This window comes from Lygodium microphyllum, chromosome 5, assembly GCF_053477565.2.
Source record: "Lygodium microphyllum isolate KBCC chromosome 5, Lygodium_microphyllum_v1.1.10, whole genome shotgun sequence".
NCBI lineage: Eukaryota > Viridiplantae > Streptophyta > Polypodiopsida > Schizaeales > Lygodiaceae > Lygodium > Lygodium microphyllum.
In genome coordinates, this window is record NC_141139.1 from 152,717,863 (window position 1) to 152,734,025 (window position 16,163).

General features: G+C 44.8%; 1 protein-coding gene across 2 annotated transcripts in view; it reads right to left on the bottom strand.

Annotated features, from left to right (window-relative positions):
- U2A' (U2 small nuclear ribonucleoprotein A) overlaps positions 1 to 16,163 on the bottom strand; it is a 57,928-nt gene that overhangs the window by 27,655 nt on the left and 14,110 nt on the right. The window contains exons 2-4 of one of the 2 annotated variants that reach the window (XM_087678535.1): positions 5,817 to 5,857; positions 5,482 to 5,611; positions 5,032 to 5,237 (exon numbers count right to left, since the gene is read on the bottom strand). In XM_087678535.1, the coding sequence (XP_087534661.1) occupies positions 5,032 to 5,237; positions 5,482 to 5,611; positions 5,817 to 5,857 (377 nt within the window). Of the gene's footprint in view, positions 1 to 5,031; positions 5,238 to 5,481; positions 5,612 to 5,806; positions 5,858 to 16,163 lie in introns of both variants that reach the window. The other variant, XM_087678536.1, reaches the window with a different exon arrangement.

Genomic DNA, 16,163 nt, shown 5'->3' on the forward strand with positions numbered 1-16,163 from the left:
GGTCATGATGCTTGCCATTCTAAAGTCCTATGATTTGGCAAAGCTTGTTCTGGAGGCTATTTATCGTCCTTCTTCCCGAGACGAGTCCCGACTCTCTTCCAATGATAAGGTGGAGTTGGCAAAGGCTCAGGCACATTGGGATAAACTCTATACTCGCATTTGCTCGTTTTTATTTCTCTCATGTACTACAACCGTTCTCTGTCATATTGAGCATTTGACAGTGGCCCGAGAGAGATGGCTGGAGCTTGATCAGATGTACAATCAGATGACCATCATGAAGTGAGATTCTTTGAAAGTGCACATGCAGACCATGAGTATCAACAAGTCATCTTTTCTATGCGGGAGCATATCAACAAGCTGAGGTAGCTTCACATCGAGGTTCAAAATGCAAGGAAGGTGATCACTTCTAAAGACATGGCGATAACTCTTCTTTCATAGTTACCACCCCATTTCAGTGGTTTCTATTCCGTCTTGATTGTTTCAGAGTGGTTTAAGACTCTTCAATGGAAAGAGTTGGTTCCTATGGTCCTAGACCAAGAGGAGCAATTGAAAGGGACCAATGCTTCTAAATCTAAGGCCTTGGTTGGTCAGTCCTCTCAAAAGAAGGGGAAGGACCAAAAGAAGAAGGATGACAAATCTAAGAAGGACAAAGAAAAGGAGTCTACTTGCCACATTTGTGGCAAAACAAGACACTGGAAGAAGGATTGCCTTGACAAGGAGAAGAAGGAGAAGGAGAAGAAGGTGAAATCTTCAAAGGATTTTGAAGCAATGGTTGCTCCCTAATCAATTGCTTTCCTCCACTTGGAGGTGGTTGAGGATTTGACCCTGCTCTTGGTCGAATTTGATGTGGATTCTTTTCGGATTCTTAATCGTGGATCAATACAAGTTCTTTCTTCAAGTTATGAGGAGATTGGGGTCTACAAGTTGCAGTCTTCTTCTACCTTGACTTCTCTTCTTCTTACCTCACAAACTCAGTCCGAGATTTGACATGCTCGGTTTGGCCACCTCAATTATGATTACCTTCAAAAGACGTCCAAGGGACAGCTTGTTCGACGTTTGCCATATATTGTGATGCATCAGCAGCCTTATGTATTGTGCATCCGTGGGAAGCAGACTCGTGATGTTGTTCCCAGCAAGGCTTTGAGCCAATCTTCAACACCCTTGAAGCTTGTTTCTACTGATCTTTGTGGACCGATGAGGAAACAAGTTCCTCATTCCATGAAGTAGCAACAAGTGCCTGCACAACCAAGTTACCTTGTGCATGGCGAGTCATTGCTCTAATTCTACCAAGAAGAGGATCGGACTATTTGCTATCCTGTAATGTATCCAACAGCCATCTAGGGATTGTTTTAGCCTCCCAAATAGCACCCCTCTCAATGGCTACTTCATCATCAGCAATGCCTTGATCAATGGGCTGAAAATCAGATTGTTGTTCAACATGTGTTAGCTGCTAATTCCGTTGTTGTAAACCTTCAATAGGTTGTTGAAATCAACCAAAATCAGATGCACTTTGCTGAAACAATGGCAACAAACTATCAAACATATCCATAGGCCCCACACCAGGTTGATTTTTGTGGTCCATGAAGGGCTAATCAGCATTGTCGGTAAATATTACACCTCTACCAACAAAAATCTTATTCATGGAGGATTAGTATAAGCAATACCATTTACTTTGTGCCATAACAAATCAAAATGTATTGGACACCCTAGTCTTGCAACTTATGTCTTCGAGGTTGTGGCACCAAAGCATATGCCAAACAATCAAAGACATGAATGCGATACCACTAGCTTCCAACCATTCCGAGCCTCATAAGATATACATTCAGCAAATGCTTTAGTAGGGCTGCAATCTAGCACATATACTACACACATAATAGCATCAAGCCAAAATTTTGGGGGCAGCTTATTGTGCGAAAGCATACAACATGCCAACTCCATCAAAGTCCAATTCTTTCTTTCAACCATACCATTTTGTTGAGGTGTGTAAGGCGTAGTACATTGATGTTTAATGCCTTTTCAGCCCAAAAAACAAAAAAGTTAAACTCACGTGACATATATTTGCCCCAACAATCTATGCAAAGCATAATCAACTTGTATCCATTGCCATTTTCAGCCAAGGCCAAGAAGGCTTTAAAGGATGCAAACACTTTTGATTTATGCCTTGCAGCATATGCCCAACGATGATCAGTCATGTCATCAATGAAGGTAACAAAATACATGTATCCTTCAATGGATTCGACGAGCATGGATCCAAAAACATACTTCATCATGTATGCCCACAGCAATTAATTTGAGCAAACCAATTTATCAAAATCCCCAAACATATTTAGCAAGTCAATTTGGGCTGCCATTGCTTGCTATATAAAACTAAATTTTCACAACAGCTACCAAATGTGTATCTCTATGTGCAACAATATGAAAGAGCAAGAAAAAGCTCAAAAAGCTTACAAATTTGCGCACAATTGATGATGTTGAAGAAAAATTCGTAACTAAAAAGGCTCCAATATTCCCAAATGTTGATGTAGATGATGAAATTGGCTTCATATTGAGAGATTGGCAAATTTCACAAAAGCCCCAAATTTTTTATGTGAAATCGAGCTATCTTCAGCTTCAAATAGAGAATCCCAAAATTACAATGATTCATAAAGCTACATAAGCTACATGTTAGTGGTTGAAATTTTTGTATTTTCCTCGTATGATGACACTATCGAGTGTTGCACTACAAACTTGAATGCCATGTTCTCAACATGAACAAAAGACCCAAATGCACAACACAATTACATAGGACCTATTGGGAAGATGAGATCAACAGCATAGCTGGCATGAATGAACCTTAGTCAAATGTTAACCTTTGTTAGATAGCCCAACCAACATGTTGGCACCTTGGGGTTTGTCATTGAGTATATGTTTGCATGATTAAAATGGTATTCACTTGTACAGTAAACAAATTTGCAACCTATGCAAATACTTTGTTGCTTCTCTTGTGCAAGATTAAGCATTTGCTGTCTTTCCATTCACATTTTCTTGTGGCTTCCAATGGCTCCAAGCTTTCCAACATGCAAAACTCCAATAGGAAAGACATACAAAGACCATCATCATGTCTTATACTTTCATGAAAACTGAAGTTACTAAATCTCCACATGTAAGCCAATCCCAAGTTTGGGCCCCAAAAAAAAAAGGCATGTCACAACAAACCCATGGATCCTGCTTACACCACAAACACGTGGTGCTTTGGTGGCACTCAAGTTGGCAACAACCACCTGGCTATACAGTGGCTTGACCCTATATAATTTGAGATGCATATATCGAAAGGATAGATATTTAAATAAACTCTAAATATTTAAGTTAACCTTTCATTGACTAACTGAAAACTCATATTAATCAAGCAGTCCTTGTAAACTTACATAAGCATTGGAACTGCCATCATTTTTAAAATCAAATTCATACTTATCATGGCTATGAATATGTGATAATGTTACTCTCTTTAGAATGTTAGATTCACAGCGTACACTTGGTGCAAATTACTTTCTATCTCAAATTTAGGCAAGTTGATATAATTACGAGGGCCTCCCAAGCTAAGAGCAGAGGTTAGATTCAAAGGCTTACTAAAGATTGAAGTGGTTTGACCAATAACAAAAGTGAATGGCAAACAAAACTGAAAGAAAAATTCACATTGTGTGTGAAGCACGTATGACAACTATAATAACCAGTCAGAAAATCCATACAATAAAGCCTGAAAGCTGTAAAATGTCTGAGACAAACATTCAAGAGGGAAATTCAACCACATTACATTCCTAGTACCTAGAAATATGCCAAGTGATATATAAACACATCGGCTCATTTCAAGCATATACTAACCAATTGTACCTGGCATCATCAATCAGAACCAAAAGCATAAAGGCTCATATTTAACCTATACAAGCATCATCCAAACAATCACCAGCTTGGTCATGTAAGCTTTTCCATCAGTAGCCCATTATTAACAGTGCCTCTCAATGTCCAAGCTGGCAGAAAGCAACAGCCACTACAACAATGTTCAGCTCACATCTCGATCAAAGTAGATCTGCCACAAATCACACGCTACATGCCACAACAAATAAAGGTGTCCCAGTTCCAGTGCCATCCATGTCAACAAAGCTACATAGGCTGGCCCTACAGGGCTGCCCACTAGCAAGCTAACTCCTGTGTAACGGCTCATCGGCCAATAACCAAAATAGGCTCTACTCCAACTTCCCACAGATCAGGCTGCCCGTCATGCCCACGTAAGGTTCCTCTAAATTAGGCTGCCCAATAGCCACGTAGGTTGCAATAACCACCATGGCCATACAATGGTCCATCAACAAGGCATAGGCCACCCACAAATCAATGCAATACAATGGTTAGAATCGTCCATCAATCATGTTTAGCTGAAGCTTGCCTTTTTTAGGTTTTCTTTTCCGCGTGATTATTAGGCATATAAGATCCATGATGTACTATACATTCATTCAAACATGGAATAAAACCCAGATGCACAAGATTTCTATGGATCTAAAGACCACACAACTTCTGCATCAGCTCAAAATAGCAAATTAGATTGTGCACATTATCGCACATGAACATTGAGTTGCCCAAACTCTCATAATTAACTTTGGAGCAATATTCCAATGAAGCATCATCATCTTGAATAGACAAATGTGAACAATCTTGCAAACACACGTGACACACACTCTCAAACAAGCCTACATGAAGAACTATGTTTGAAAGATTAGCTAGAGATAGTTGGCACAATCATATAATTGAAATACTTATTTGAACGTCCCAATCAAACTCTGATGATAAGGAAAACAATTAGAGTTTTAAGTGGATCTAGCTAGTAGGAAGTGCATCATCTTTCACTTAACATCTAAGCAGCATATTTACGAAGGCATCAAAACAATGAAAAGCAAGAAATCAAAAGTCAAATGTTTGATTGTAAAGCATGCCCAAGTCAAAAGGCAATATTCATTTCTTCGAGAAATTAAACTTTCAAAGGTATTAGAGTTTGCAAGTCACCTTTTGCTTGACTTTTCTAAAATCTAGAAGGCGTAGCTTCTGCAACTTGTGAATGACATAAAGGCGATAGTGTTGTTTCTTTGTGACTGTATTATCAAGCAAGCAGAGGGTCTGCAAATTTGTTAGCCCTTCAAGAGGATCAAGGTCTATTAGGTTCACCAAGCGATTGTTTGTGAGTATCAAAGTATGAAGCTTTGGCAAAAAACCTGCATAAACAACATATCAGAGTAAGCTTCATGATCAATCAATAATGAGGCATGTAGTGAATTAACATGAAGCACAAAGTGAAACTTGCCACAAAGAAACAAACATCGAAAAACTCATTGCGTGAATTTTGACACAACAATTACAATCACTAGAGCAAAGATTGCCATGGATTACATGACACAGAGTACTTTATAATAACTCCGCACATGAAGGCATTTGAACTTTCAAGGTCTAAGTTCATACCTCCAAGACTTGGGCTTATTCGAGCTATCCTATTGTTGTTAACCAGGAGTGTACTAAGACGCTTGAGATAAGGAAATCCTTCTAGCTTGACCAGCTCATTATCAGATAGATCAATGGTGTCAAATTGGTCCTGAAAGCAACCCACAAGTGGAATTTCTTTACTCACACAAGATGAGCATGTCATTTGCAAGATCAAGATCAAAAAAAATACTTGCAAACAATTTTGCCTCACATGCATAGCAATCCCATCTAAACAGCTTCATGCCCACTCAATAACATCTAATTTTTACTCCCTAATAGAAAGAAAATAGCAAAGATTACAAACCATCACAAACCTCAGTAGCTCCCAAGTTTTCCACCACAGCAATCTTGTTCCCTGGAGATGAAACACAAAAAGCATTTAAAACACAACAATACAAATAAAAGCAGGAAAGATGAAAAGTTAAACTACACACAGATGCACCCATCATTATCCTTGCAGCCAAGATGTGTATCAATGAGTTTCATACTCCAACAGACATCTAAAAGTATCAATACTACATGTTTCAGAGGAGTGTGAGACACAATGTCCGTGGAAGCAACAAACCAAGGCACAAACTCAAAACAATGAACAATGAATGAGAAAGAACAATAAGCATGAAGGGCAATGCAATCCATAATAGAAAGCACAAGAACAAGCTAAATACCAGCACTCAGATGACCAGCCACAATGCCTCCACTCGTGACTCTCTCTGTCTCCAAGGATGTGAAGCAAACCCAAGAGGATCAAGTTGGCCAATGTGAATACCTTCCCAATGGCCTAAATGTGGCACCCATAAAAGCCGATTAAATGCCCAATAAATACAATGTCTTATACCCATAGTACACATAAAACCAACACCCTCTCCCAAATCATGGGTGACTTGTACAACAAAATAAACAATAGTATATGGCTCAAACATCAGCCACCCAAGAAGATCCCCTAAAATCCACCATGTTGGATACCTCTGGAGTCAGTAGGCACTAGAAAACCCTCAATATCATACTACATACAACAATGGCAATAGATAGAACCATGGATATCCAAGCCTTGGGTGATCAAGCCAAAGCTATGGTTGATGTGGGGGTAAAGACGCTTGTGCCTACACTACCCTATATTTACTTCACACACCATGACTATACACCTACACACTACAAGAGGTGGGCACCCATCATTGTAACTTTATTCTTTATTCTTTCAATGACTATTGAATAAGGAAAGGCTGGTTGCACATTGTGACTATTGGAGTTCCCCCATCTAGCTCCATCCTCCATAGCTCGCATCTCTCTTGCTTCCGCTTGCTCATGCTTCCACTTCAGCTTCTCCCTTCAACTGGAATCAAAGCTAACCATTCGAGGAGCTTCTCCATCCTTCACTTCAGCCCATAACAAAGCTTCAGTTCAAACCTTCATGGCAGCCATGGCTTCTTCACCCCAAGGTACGCATTGAGTTCTATCTTCTTCCTGGCTTGTTCCCTGTCTCTTAAGGCTTGTTCCAAGAGTGCAATAGACCTTCATCGGTGCTTAAAGCCTCTGTATTGAGCAACACAACCAGCAAAGGGGTCAATACGACCAGCATGATTTACGCCTGTTGTGCTGCCTTGTTTCCCTGACTCGTTGCATTCCTCCTCCGGCTCTTAGAGCTCCCAGCACTTAGTAAATACTTTGGCAATCACTTGGACATTGTGTGGCTTGCTCCCGAGTATCAATAGAAGTGTTGTCGGTCAGCCATTGCTTCATTGTTTGGTACAGACCTACCCTGTGGACAACAAATAATGAGCTCCATTATGCTTGTTTGATACTTCGAGGATGCTATTTTGGTGCCCGGATGATATGGTTAAGCCTTGCAATACTACTTGGAATGCTACGTGGATTGCTTAGAGCTTGATTAGCTCAATTTTGGAAGGTTTACTATAGTTATAACAATTTGGACAACAAGGTTTAAAATTGGGAGGGTTATGCCTATTGAGGCTTGATGCTATATGGGTATGCCACTTACGTGTGTTGATGTCTAGCATTGATACTTGAACCCAGATATGATTACGGATTGCTTTACCACTCGGATTTTGAGCTACATTGGATGCTTCGGATCTTTGGCTTTATGCTTCAATTGCTATAGTGGATCACTTACATACGGGCATGAAGATTTATTGAGGTTTTATGCTTCCAGCTATATGCTTGATATACCTTTCGAGATGGCCATGTATTTGATGTCTTTGTCAGAGATCATAGCCTGTTTTCAGGCAGGCAGCAGCAGGCAGCAGCTGCACAGTCCAGCTGCACAGTCGGACTGTGCAGTCGGACTGCCACGTGGCAGTCCGACTGCCTGCAGCTGATTTTTATCAGGCTGCGCCCTATTTTGGCGCCCCATTCCAGGCAGATTTTCGCCTATTTATTGCTGACGTTTTCAGCAGTCTGGCATTCATTCTCTGTCGCAGATTACAGACCGGTGCCGTGCAGATCTCTGTCTCTGTTCGCAGATTTCTGACAGCAGACAGTGCAGACTGCAGCAGACTTCGAGGTGGACAGCAGGTCGCATCGTCGAGGTGGAGACACGCAGTCCAGCGCACTGCGCCCGTGTATATCTTTGTATTCAGCATTCTTTATACAGCAGATCTTCAGTGTACACTGTCTCTCTCTCTCCCTTCTCTCTCTGCGTTCTCTCTCTCTCAGTCCTACGCTTCCGCACCGCTGCACTCTGACATGGTATCAGAGCAGTGTTTGAGGGCTGACTGAGCGCAGAATCAACCTGAAGAGGAGTTTCCATCGCGACACAAATTTGCGTTTTTTGCGTTTAAGGGCAGACAGGAGGGCTGCGCCTTGGAACAAGGCTGAAACGAGTGTGGGCGCACAGGAAAGGAGTACAGGTGGTGGATTTGCTGCTGTTTACTGCTGTTTGTCGCGGAGAAAGTTTGAGTTTTCAACCTAAAAGTGCAGGTTTTGCTTTTTCATCGCCTCCGGCGGGTGAAGGAGCTTCGGGACGCTGAAGAGCCTTAGCAGGCTGAGTCTACTCAGTCAGAGGGGGCTGCTTTTGCGTTTGAGAAGGCATTGCAGGTGAAGATGTCTACAGAGATGGACTTGGAGTTCCAGGCGATTATGGACCGGAAGGTGCCTGTCCTACCGGCTCTTCCTACAGATCAGAAGCTCGACGGCGACAACTACCGCATTTGGCGCGTTATGATGTTGGCCATTCTGGAGTCCTATGATTTGGCGGAGTTGGTACAGGAAGATATTGACCGGCCCTCGGTAAGAGATGAGTCCAAACTCTCTTCCGATGCTCGTGCGGAGTTGGCCAGGGCCCAGTCTCATTAGGACAAACTGAATGCCAGGATTCGATCCTTTCTCTTTCTATCATGCACTACAGCCGTGATCGCTCACATCGAGCACTTGACGGTGGCTCGTGAGATATGGCTGGAGCTTGATCAAATGTACAATCGGATGACCCTGATGAAGAGGGTTTCTTTGGAGGTACAGATGCGGACCTTGTCCGTCAATAAGTCTTCTTCGCTAAGGGAACACATTAACAAGCTAAGGCAGCTACAGATGCAGGTTCAGAATGCGGGGAAGCCGATCTCCTCCGAAGACATGGCGATCACACTATTGTCCCAGTTGCCGCCACGATTCGGTACATTTTACTCTGCCCTTATTGCTTCGGGGCGAGAGTCTACTCTTCGGTGGGAGGAGTTGGTTCCTATGGTCTTGGACCAAGAGGAACAGTTAAAGGGACAGAATGCTTCCAAGACGGAGGCGTTGACAGGTCAAGCCTCTCAGAAGAAGGGGAAGGACCAAAAGAAGAAGAAGGGGGATAACAAGTCCAAGAAGGACAAGGAGAAGGACAAGGACAAAGACTCCACATGCCATATTTGTGGAAAGACTGGCCATTGGAAGAAGGATTGCCCTGACAAAGACTCGAAGGACACCAAGAAGAAGGACACCAAGGATTCTGGAGCGGTGGCTGCACCCTCATCAGCTGCATTTCTACACTTAGTTGTCATTGAGGACGCTTCACCGAATGCTTCTGATGCTGCGATGGCGGCTTCCCAATCTCGAGAGTGGATTATTGATAGTGGTGCCTCACGGCACATGACTCCTTCATCGGATGGTGTTGCCCAGCTGCGACCTTCGCGTGGGCAGGTTCTCATTGGAGACAGCTCTTCAGTTTCTATTGCAGGTCGGGGTAAGATGCAGCTTATTCCGGATGGACGAGGTGGCACCCATACTTCAGAGGTTTTGCATGTACCAGGATTGGGGTACCATCTCCTTTCAGTCCATAAGATTTGCTCCCTTGGTCTTCTGGTGGAGTTTGACAGTTCTACAGTGCGAGTCCTTGATCGTGAATCGAGAAAGGTTCTATCATCTGGATATGAGGAGAACGGCATTTACAAACTGAAGTCTTCCACTGCCCTCTCTACTCTTCTTCTTACCTCACAGTCACAGTCTGAATTATGGCATGCTAGGTTTGGTCACCTGAACTATGACTATCTTCGGAAGGCGTCACGGGGACAGCTTGTTCGAGGGTTGCCGGATATAGTGGTGAGCCAGCAGCCATGTGTCTCCTGCATAAAGGGGAAGCAGCATAGGGATGCCATTCCCCACACCGCTTCGCGGCGGTCTACTTCACCGATGGAGTTAGTATCTACGGATCTATGTGGCCCTATGAGGAATGAGTCCCTGCGTGGGAGCTCGTACTTCATGCTGATCGTGGATGACTATAGCAGGATGACATGGGCCTACTTTTTGGCACTAAAATCAGAAGCTTTCTCGCACTTCAAGGATTGGCTTCTCTTTGAGGAGAACCGATCAGGCCGGAAGTTGAAGACCTTGCGATCCGACAAGGGAGGTGAATTTGTCTCTAATGAATTTGCTCGGTTTTGTGCAGATAGAGGAATTCACCAGGAGTTTGCCAATACGAATACTCCACAAGAAAATGGTATTCTCGAACGGAAGAACCGCAGTGTGATCGAGATGGCGCGCACCATGATGGAGCACCGACAGACCCCCCAGGTTCTGTGGGCTGAGGCTGTGGCTACTGCAGTCCACATCCTTAATCGATCCCCTACTTCGGCCGTGGAAGGGATGACTCCATTTGAGGCTTATTTTGGGACGAAGCCAGATGTTTCTTACTTTCGGGTCTTTGGGTGTGATGCCTATGTTCACATTCCCAAAGCTCACTGTGACAAATTCGAAGCGGCTTCCCGCAAACAGGTATTTGTTGGCTACAGCTCCCAGTCCCAAGGCTACCGACTGTATGATCCCGTCAAGCGGGATGTATATACTAGCCGTGATGTGCGGTTTGTGGAGGTTCCGGCTTCTTCAACGGGTGAGGAGCACCCCGTTCTTGGAGATCCAGGGGAGAGTTTGGCTCCTTCTACAGTTCCACTGGAGCCTGTGCCGTTTGATTATGATTCTGTTTCTGACACAGAGTCTACTGTTCCACCGGATCCTTCTGAGGAGTTACCACCGGTGGACATTCCAGAGTCTTCTACTGATGGAGAACGACGAGGGGAGGTTCGGCCTCCTCCTCGCTGGGCCCGTGACACACTCCGTGATTCAGGGATCGAGGGGGTTCCTGAGGAGTGGCGACCGCAGGATGGTCCGCGGCGGTCACGGAGACACCAGACGCATTCTTCGGAGCTTGTTTGCTCCAATTATTGTTTGATGTCCCGAGTTATGCAGGATCGAGAGCCCACCTCCGTGAAGGAGGCTTTACAGTCCGCCCCATGGAAGAAAGCTATGGAAGCTGAGTTGGAGGCTATTGAGAGGAATGGCACTTGGTCACTTGTGCCACGCCCCCCGAAGAAGAAGGTGATTGGAGTCAAGTGGGTCTTCAAGACCAAATATCTCAGTGATGGTACTTTGGATAAGCACAAGGCTCGCCTTGTTGCTAAGGGTTTTGCCCAGCGCCCAGGGATTGACTGTCATGACACCTTTGCCTCTACAGCTCGTATGGCAACCATTAGAGCTGTTCTTGCTTTGGCTGGCCATAGGAGATGGCCTGTTTTTCAGCTGGATGTGAAGTCGGCCTTCCTGAATGGTGATTTGAAGGAGGAGATCTACGTTGAGCAGCCTCCTGGCTTTGGTTCTTCCGATGGGAAAGTCTACAGGTTGAAGAAGGCCCTGTATGGTCTCAAGCAGGCCCCGCGAGCTTGGAACGAGAAGATTGATTCGTTCCTCCAGACTCAGTTGGGATATCGGCGGTCCCAGGCCGATCCGCAGCTGTATGTTCACACTTCCGAGGATGGTTGTGTGCTGTTTGTATTATATGTTGATGATTTGATTGTCACAGGTGATGATGCACAACAGGTCCAGGAGACAAAGTTAGCTTTACATCGGACGTTCGAGATGACGGATTTGGGGCTACTCCATTTCTTTTTAGGACATGAGATTTTTCAGTCTCAGAGGGGGATCTTTCTCTCCCAACAGAGATATGTACAGGAGCTCTTGGTGTCTTTTGAGATGGAAGATTGTCGGGCCCTCTCTACTCCTATGGATCCGAACTGGAAGGCCACTTCCCACTCAGCTTCTCCTTTGGCGGATGCTTCCCGCTATCGACAGTTGATAGGGTCTTTGATTTGGCTTCTCAACACGAGGGTTGATCTATGTTTTGCTGTTGGGCTCTTGGCAGGGTTCATGAGTGAACCTAAGACGGTGCATTGGCAGGCTGCTCAGAGGATACTTCGGTATCTGAGGGGGACGTCTGATTTGGGGATTCATTACCCCGCAGGGACAGACGGGTCAGATCTTGTACTTGCAGGTTGGAGCGACTCGGATTGGGCCGGTGACGTGGACCACAGGCGGTCTACAACAGGTTACTGCTTTACTTTGGGTGCAGGTGTTATTTCTTGGAGTAGCAAGAAGCAGCCCACGGTAGCCCTTTCGTCTACTGAGGCGGAGTATCGGGCCGCGTCTTCCACCACATGCGAGGTTGTGTGGCTTCGGAGACTGTTGGAGGAGCTTGGGTGCCCCCAGACTCGTCCTACATTGCTGCGATGTGACAATGAGAGTTGCATTGCCTTGGCGAGGAATCCTGTTTTTCATGCCCGGACGAAGCACATTGAGATCCAGTACCACTTCATCCGAGAAAAGCTTTTGGATGAGACCATCACTGTGGAGTCTTGCAAGACGGAGGATAATCTTGCGGATTTGTTTACGAAGGCGCTTCCTCAGGCTCTACTTCGGCAACATTCCAGATCCCTCAGGCTTCTGCCCTGTCCAGGCTCTGAGAGGGGGTGTCAGAGATCATAGCCTGTTTTCAGGCAGGCAGCAGCAGGCAGCAGCTGCACAGTCCAGCTGCACAGTCGGACTGTGCAGTCGGACTGCCACGTGGCAGTCCACGTGGCAGTCCGACTGCCTGCAGCTGATTTTTATCAGGCTGCGCCCTATTTTGGCGCCCCATTCCAGGCAGATTTTCGCCTATTTATTGCTGACGTTTTCAGCAGTCTGGCATTCATTCTCTGTCGCAGATTACAGACCGGTGCCGTGCAGATCTCTGTCTCTGTTCGCAGATTTCTGACAGCAGACAGTGCAGACTGCAGCAGACTTCGAGGTGGACAGCAGGTCGCATCGTCGAGGTGGAGACACGCAGTCCAGCGCACTGCGCCCGTGTATATCTTTGTATTCAGCATTCTTTATACAGCAGATCTTCAGTGTACACTGTCTCTTTCTCTCCCTTCTCTCTCTGCGTTCTCTCTCTCAGTCCTACGCTTCCGCACCGCTGCACTCTGACAGTCTTGAGCTTGTATTGCTCATTTGGCATTCAGATTTGCTTCAATGGGAGCTACTTGCTATTGGCATTAGAGCTTTGGATTCAATTGAGCTTGATCTTTTTGTGTCCACAATACAACTCACTCAAAGATGAAATTGACATCAATAACTCCAACAAAAACTTCTATGCATAGGTATCATCTCATAGATCATCAATGCAAAGCAACTCTAATCTTCAAACATGATTACTCCTTCGAACTTATAACTCACATTCTAAAGATCAAACTCTCAAGCCACATCTCACAAATCAGTAGCATCGGCATCGTAATCCCCTACAATCACCCAAAGTGTGTGCAAGTAGAAGCTCTCGATCAATTGAGCCATCTCCACACCTTCATAAACATTCTCCAAAGATTATCAAGTCTTTAACACCACCTATGACAGCCTTCTTGGTCTCCTCATCCTCTTTGACACCCTTCACAACTGCTCCACCTCCTCACCAACAGCAACTTTGCCTCTTCCTAATGAACAGGTCCTATTGCTGCCACCTTGGCTCAATGAACTCCTCCACTAACTCCACATTCCACCATCACTTGGAAAACATCTCTTGCTACAATAATCTTCTCTTTCTACCTCCTTTGACACCTCATCCATAGCCATCACCACCTCTTCTCTAACTTCACCGCCACCCCATAACTCTAACTCTTCACAACGCAACCTCCAACTACCTTTCTCTCTTTCCTCACACCGACTAGCTACCACCTTCAACTCTCCTCACCTTCTCACCTCTCCCATGTCGCTAATCAACTCTCAAAGAGCAACAAACACAGAAGCATATGGCAAGAGAATATTGTGTAATATCACCAATCGAAGCTCTCTCTCACTCGTAAGAAAACTAAAGCATAGTGACCCCAAACAAGCTTGAAAAAAATAGGACAAAAATAATGATAAAAAATCACAGGTTGGCCAGCTGATCAGTCCCACTAAAATAATAATAAAGTAATGCATCTGCTGCCACAAAAATGTTCTCTTGCCACATGGCAACCTGCCTGACTGCTCCAACCCATCAAACCTGACTTATCTGCCTAAATCATTGCCCAAACATGCTAGTGACTACCCAAACTAATGCCTGGCCTGCTCCAAAAAGAAATGTGACTCCATAAACAGCTCTAAACTGCTCTATATACGCACGTGCCCAAAGTCTCTAGAATATTCACCAATGGGGAAGCCGGTGGAGAAGTAAGCTCCTCATTTGTAGATGGAGAAGCAATCTCCTCAAGAGGCATAGGCTCCACTAGAACTCGCTCAAGTGTCTAACTGTCACCTGGATCTCTAAGAATAGTGTGCTCCTCACCCCCCTCGGAAGCGACAAACTCCATGAACTGCACATCTCAACTCGTATAGACGTCTTGCGAGATGGGACCATATATCCTATACCCCTATGACTAACACATCAAAACACCCTGAAATAGGAAACATCCGACTTTTGGCCAAAATACACATCAAAGGAGTCATACCTACAATGACAAGTGTAGGTGACCAATTTATAATATAAACTATTCTAGCCGTTGCTTCATAGTTGTCCACATCCAATGGACGCATCAACTCATCTGACCCATCCAATCTCGTCCAACCTGTCCAAGCCCGTCCGGTCCCATCCAGTCTAATTGTTGAGCTAAAACACGCTTTTCAGCTGATTAGCATTCTGAAACAGCCCCAAAACACAATTAATTAATGAAAAAACCCTGAAAAGGAGAGCGGTCTAAGAGAGTTTCAGTGGTCTCCCAAAAACCCTAATTTTTGGAGCACCCTTCAACATCTATAAATAGGCAGGCTGCCCCCATTCAGCCTTATTCCATCTGTGCAGGTTTCACACTCTCCAGTGCAGATTGCAGCCATCAATCTACCTCCACGTGGCTGTCCAGCCTTCGCGATTGCTGCCACCTCTCCCTCTAGCCTCGTAGTGCCCTGGCGCCTTCTTCCAGCTGTCGCCCACTATCTGAGCCATCTCCCAAGCTGTGTTTGGCCTCCAGCTGCTGCCATTGCCAGCATCTCCACCATTAGGTGACATCCTACATCTTGCATTTATACCCTTCTGGAGCCGCCTGGCATCATCTCTCCCTTCTGTAGCTGTTGCCTCTGTCTTTGGCAGACCCTGGTGTTCAGTTTTTTGAGTTTCCTCTCTCTTCACACTCCAACTGGTGATTACAGACTTGGGGTCCGTCTCCAGTGGAAGTCACACTCTAACATTGCTCTGCCCTTGAGCACACCATACACTCAGTATTCATTCACTTCAGAGTTGTGTTCTCTCACTCTTCTTCTATTTGTGTTTGAGTTTTGAGTTTTGCATTTAGGGTTTGAGTTTTGCTTTCTGTGTCTATGTTTGTCTCTTTGTATTTCTATCATGGTTGTATACGTTGTATTTCCTTACTGCAAACCCTAGCAGTTTTCTTTACATGGTATCAGAGCCGGTGCTCTTGTAACCTGCGGACATTGTGGAGAGCTAGTCTTTGTGCGATGCACACAATATGACTCGTAACCGAATCACAAAATCCCACACACCTTCTCCACTTCCTATGATGTCCTATCAAGCTTCTCCATCACTGGAGACCCTAAGAGAGTATTATAGACTCAGTGGAGGACAACACTCCACTTTCACCTTCACCTTCTTTTTCTACTCCTATTCCAGATTTCACTAACATAATAGAGGAGGACATTGAGGAGTACTATCGCAACAAGTACGATAATGTTTACACCTCTCCTACAAGCTTTGCTACCACGTTCACATCAGTTGGTGAGGCTGGCCACCTCTCCAATCATGGAGGACATATGGCATTCAGAACGTCTAGCGATCCATCTTCATCATCTCTGCCAAGTCCAATGTCAAGTTTGTACAATCCTTTTGAGTTGCATGAATCAAAACCCTCGCTTGTTTCTTCTTTGGAGATACAGGATCCAGA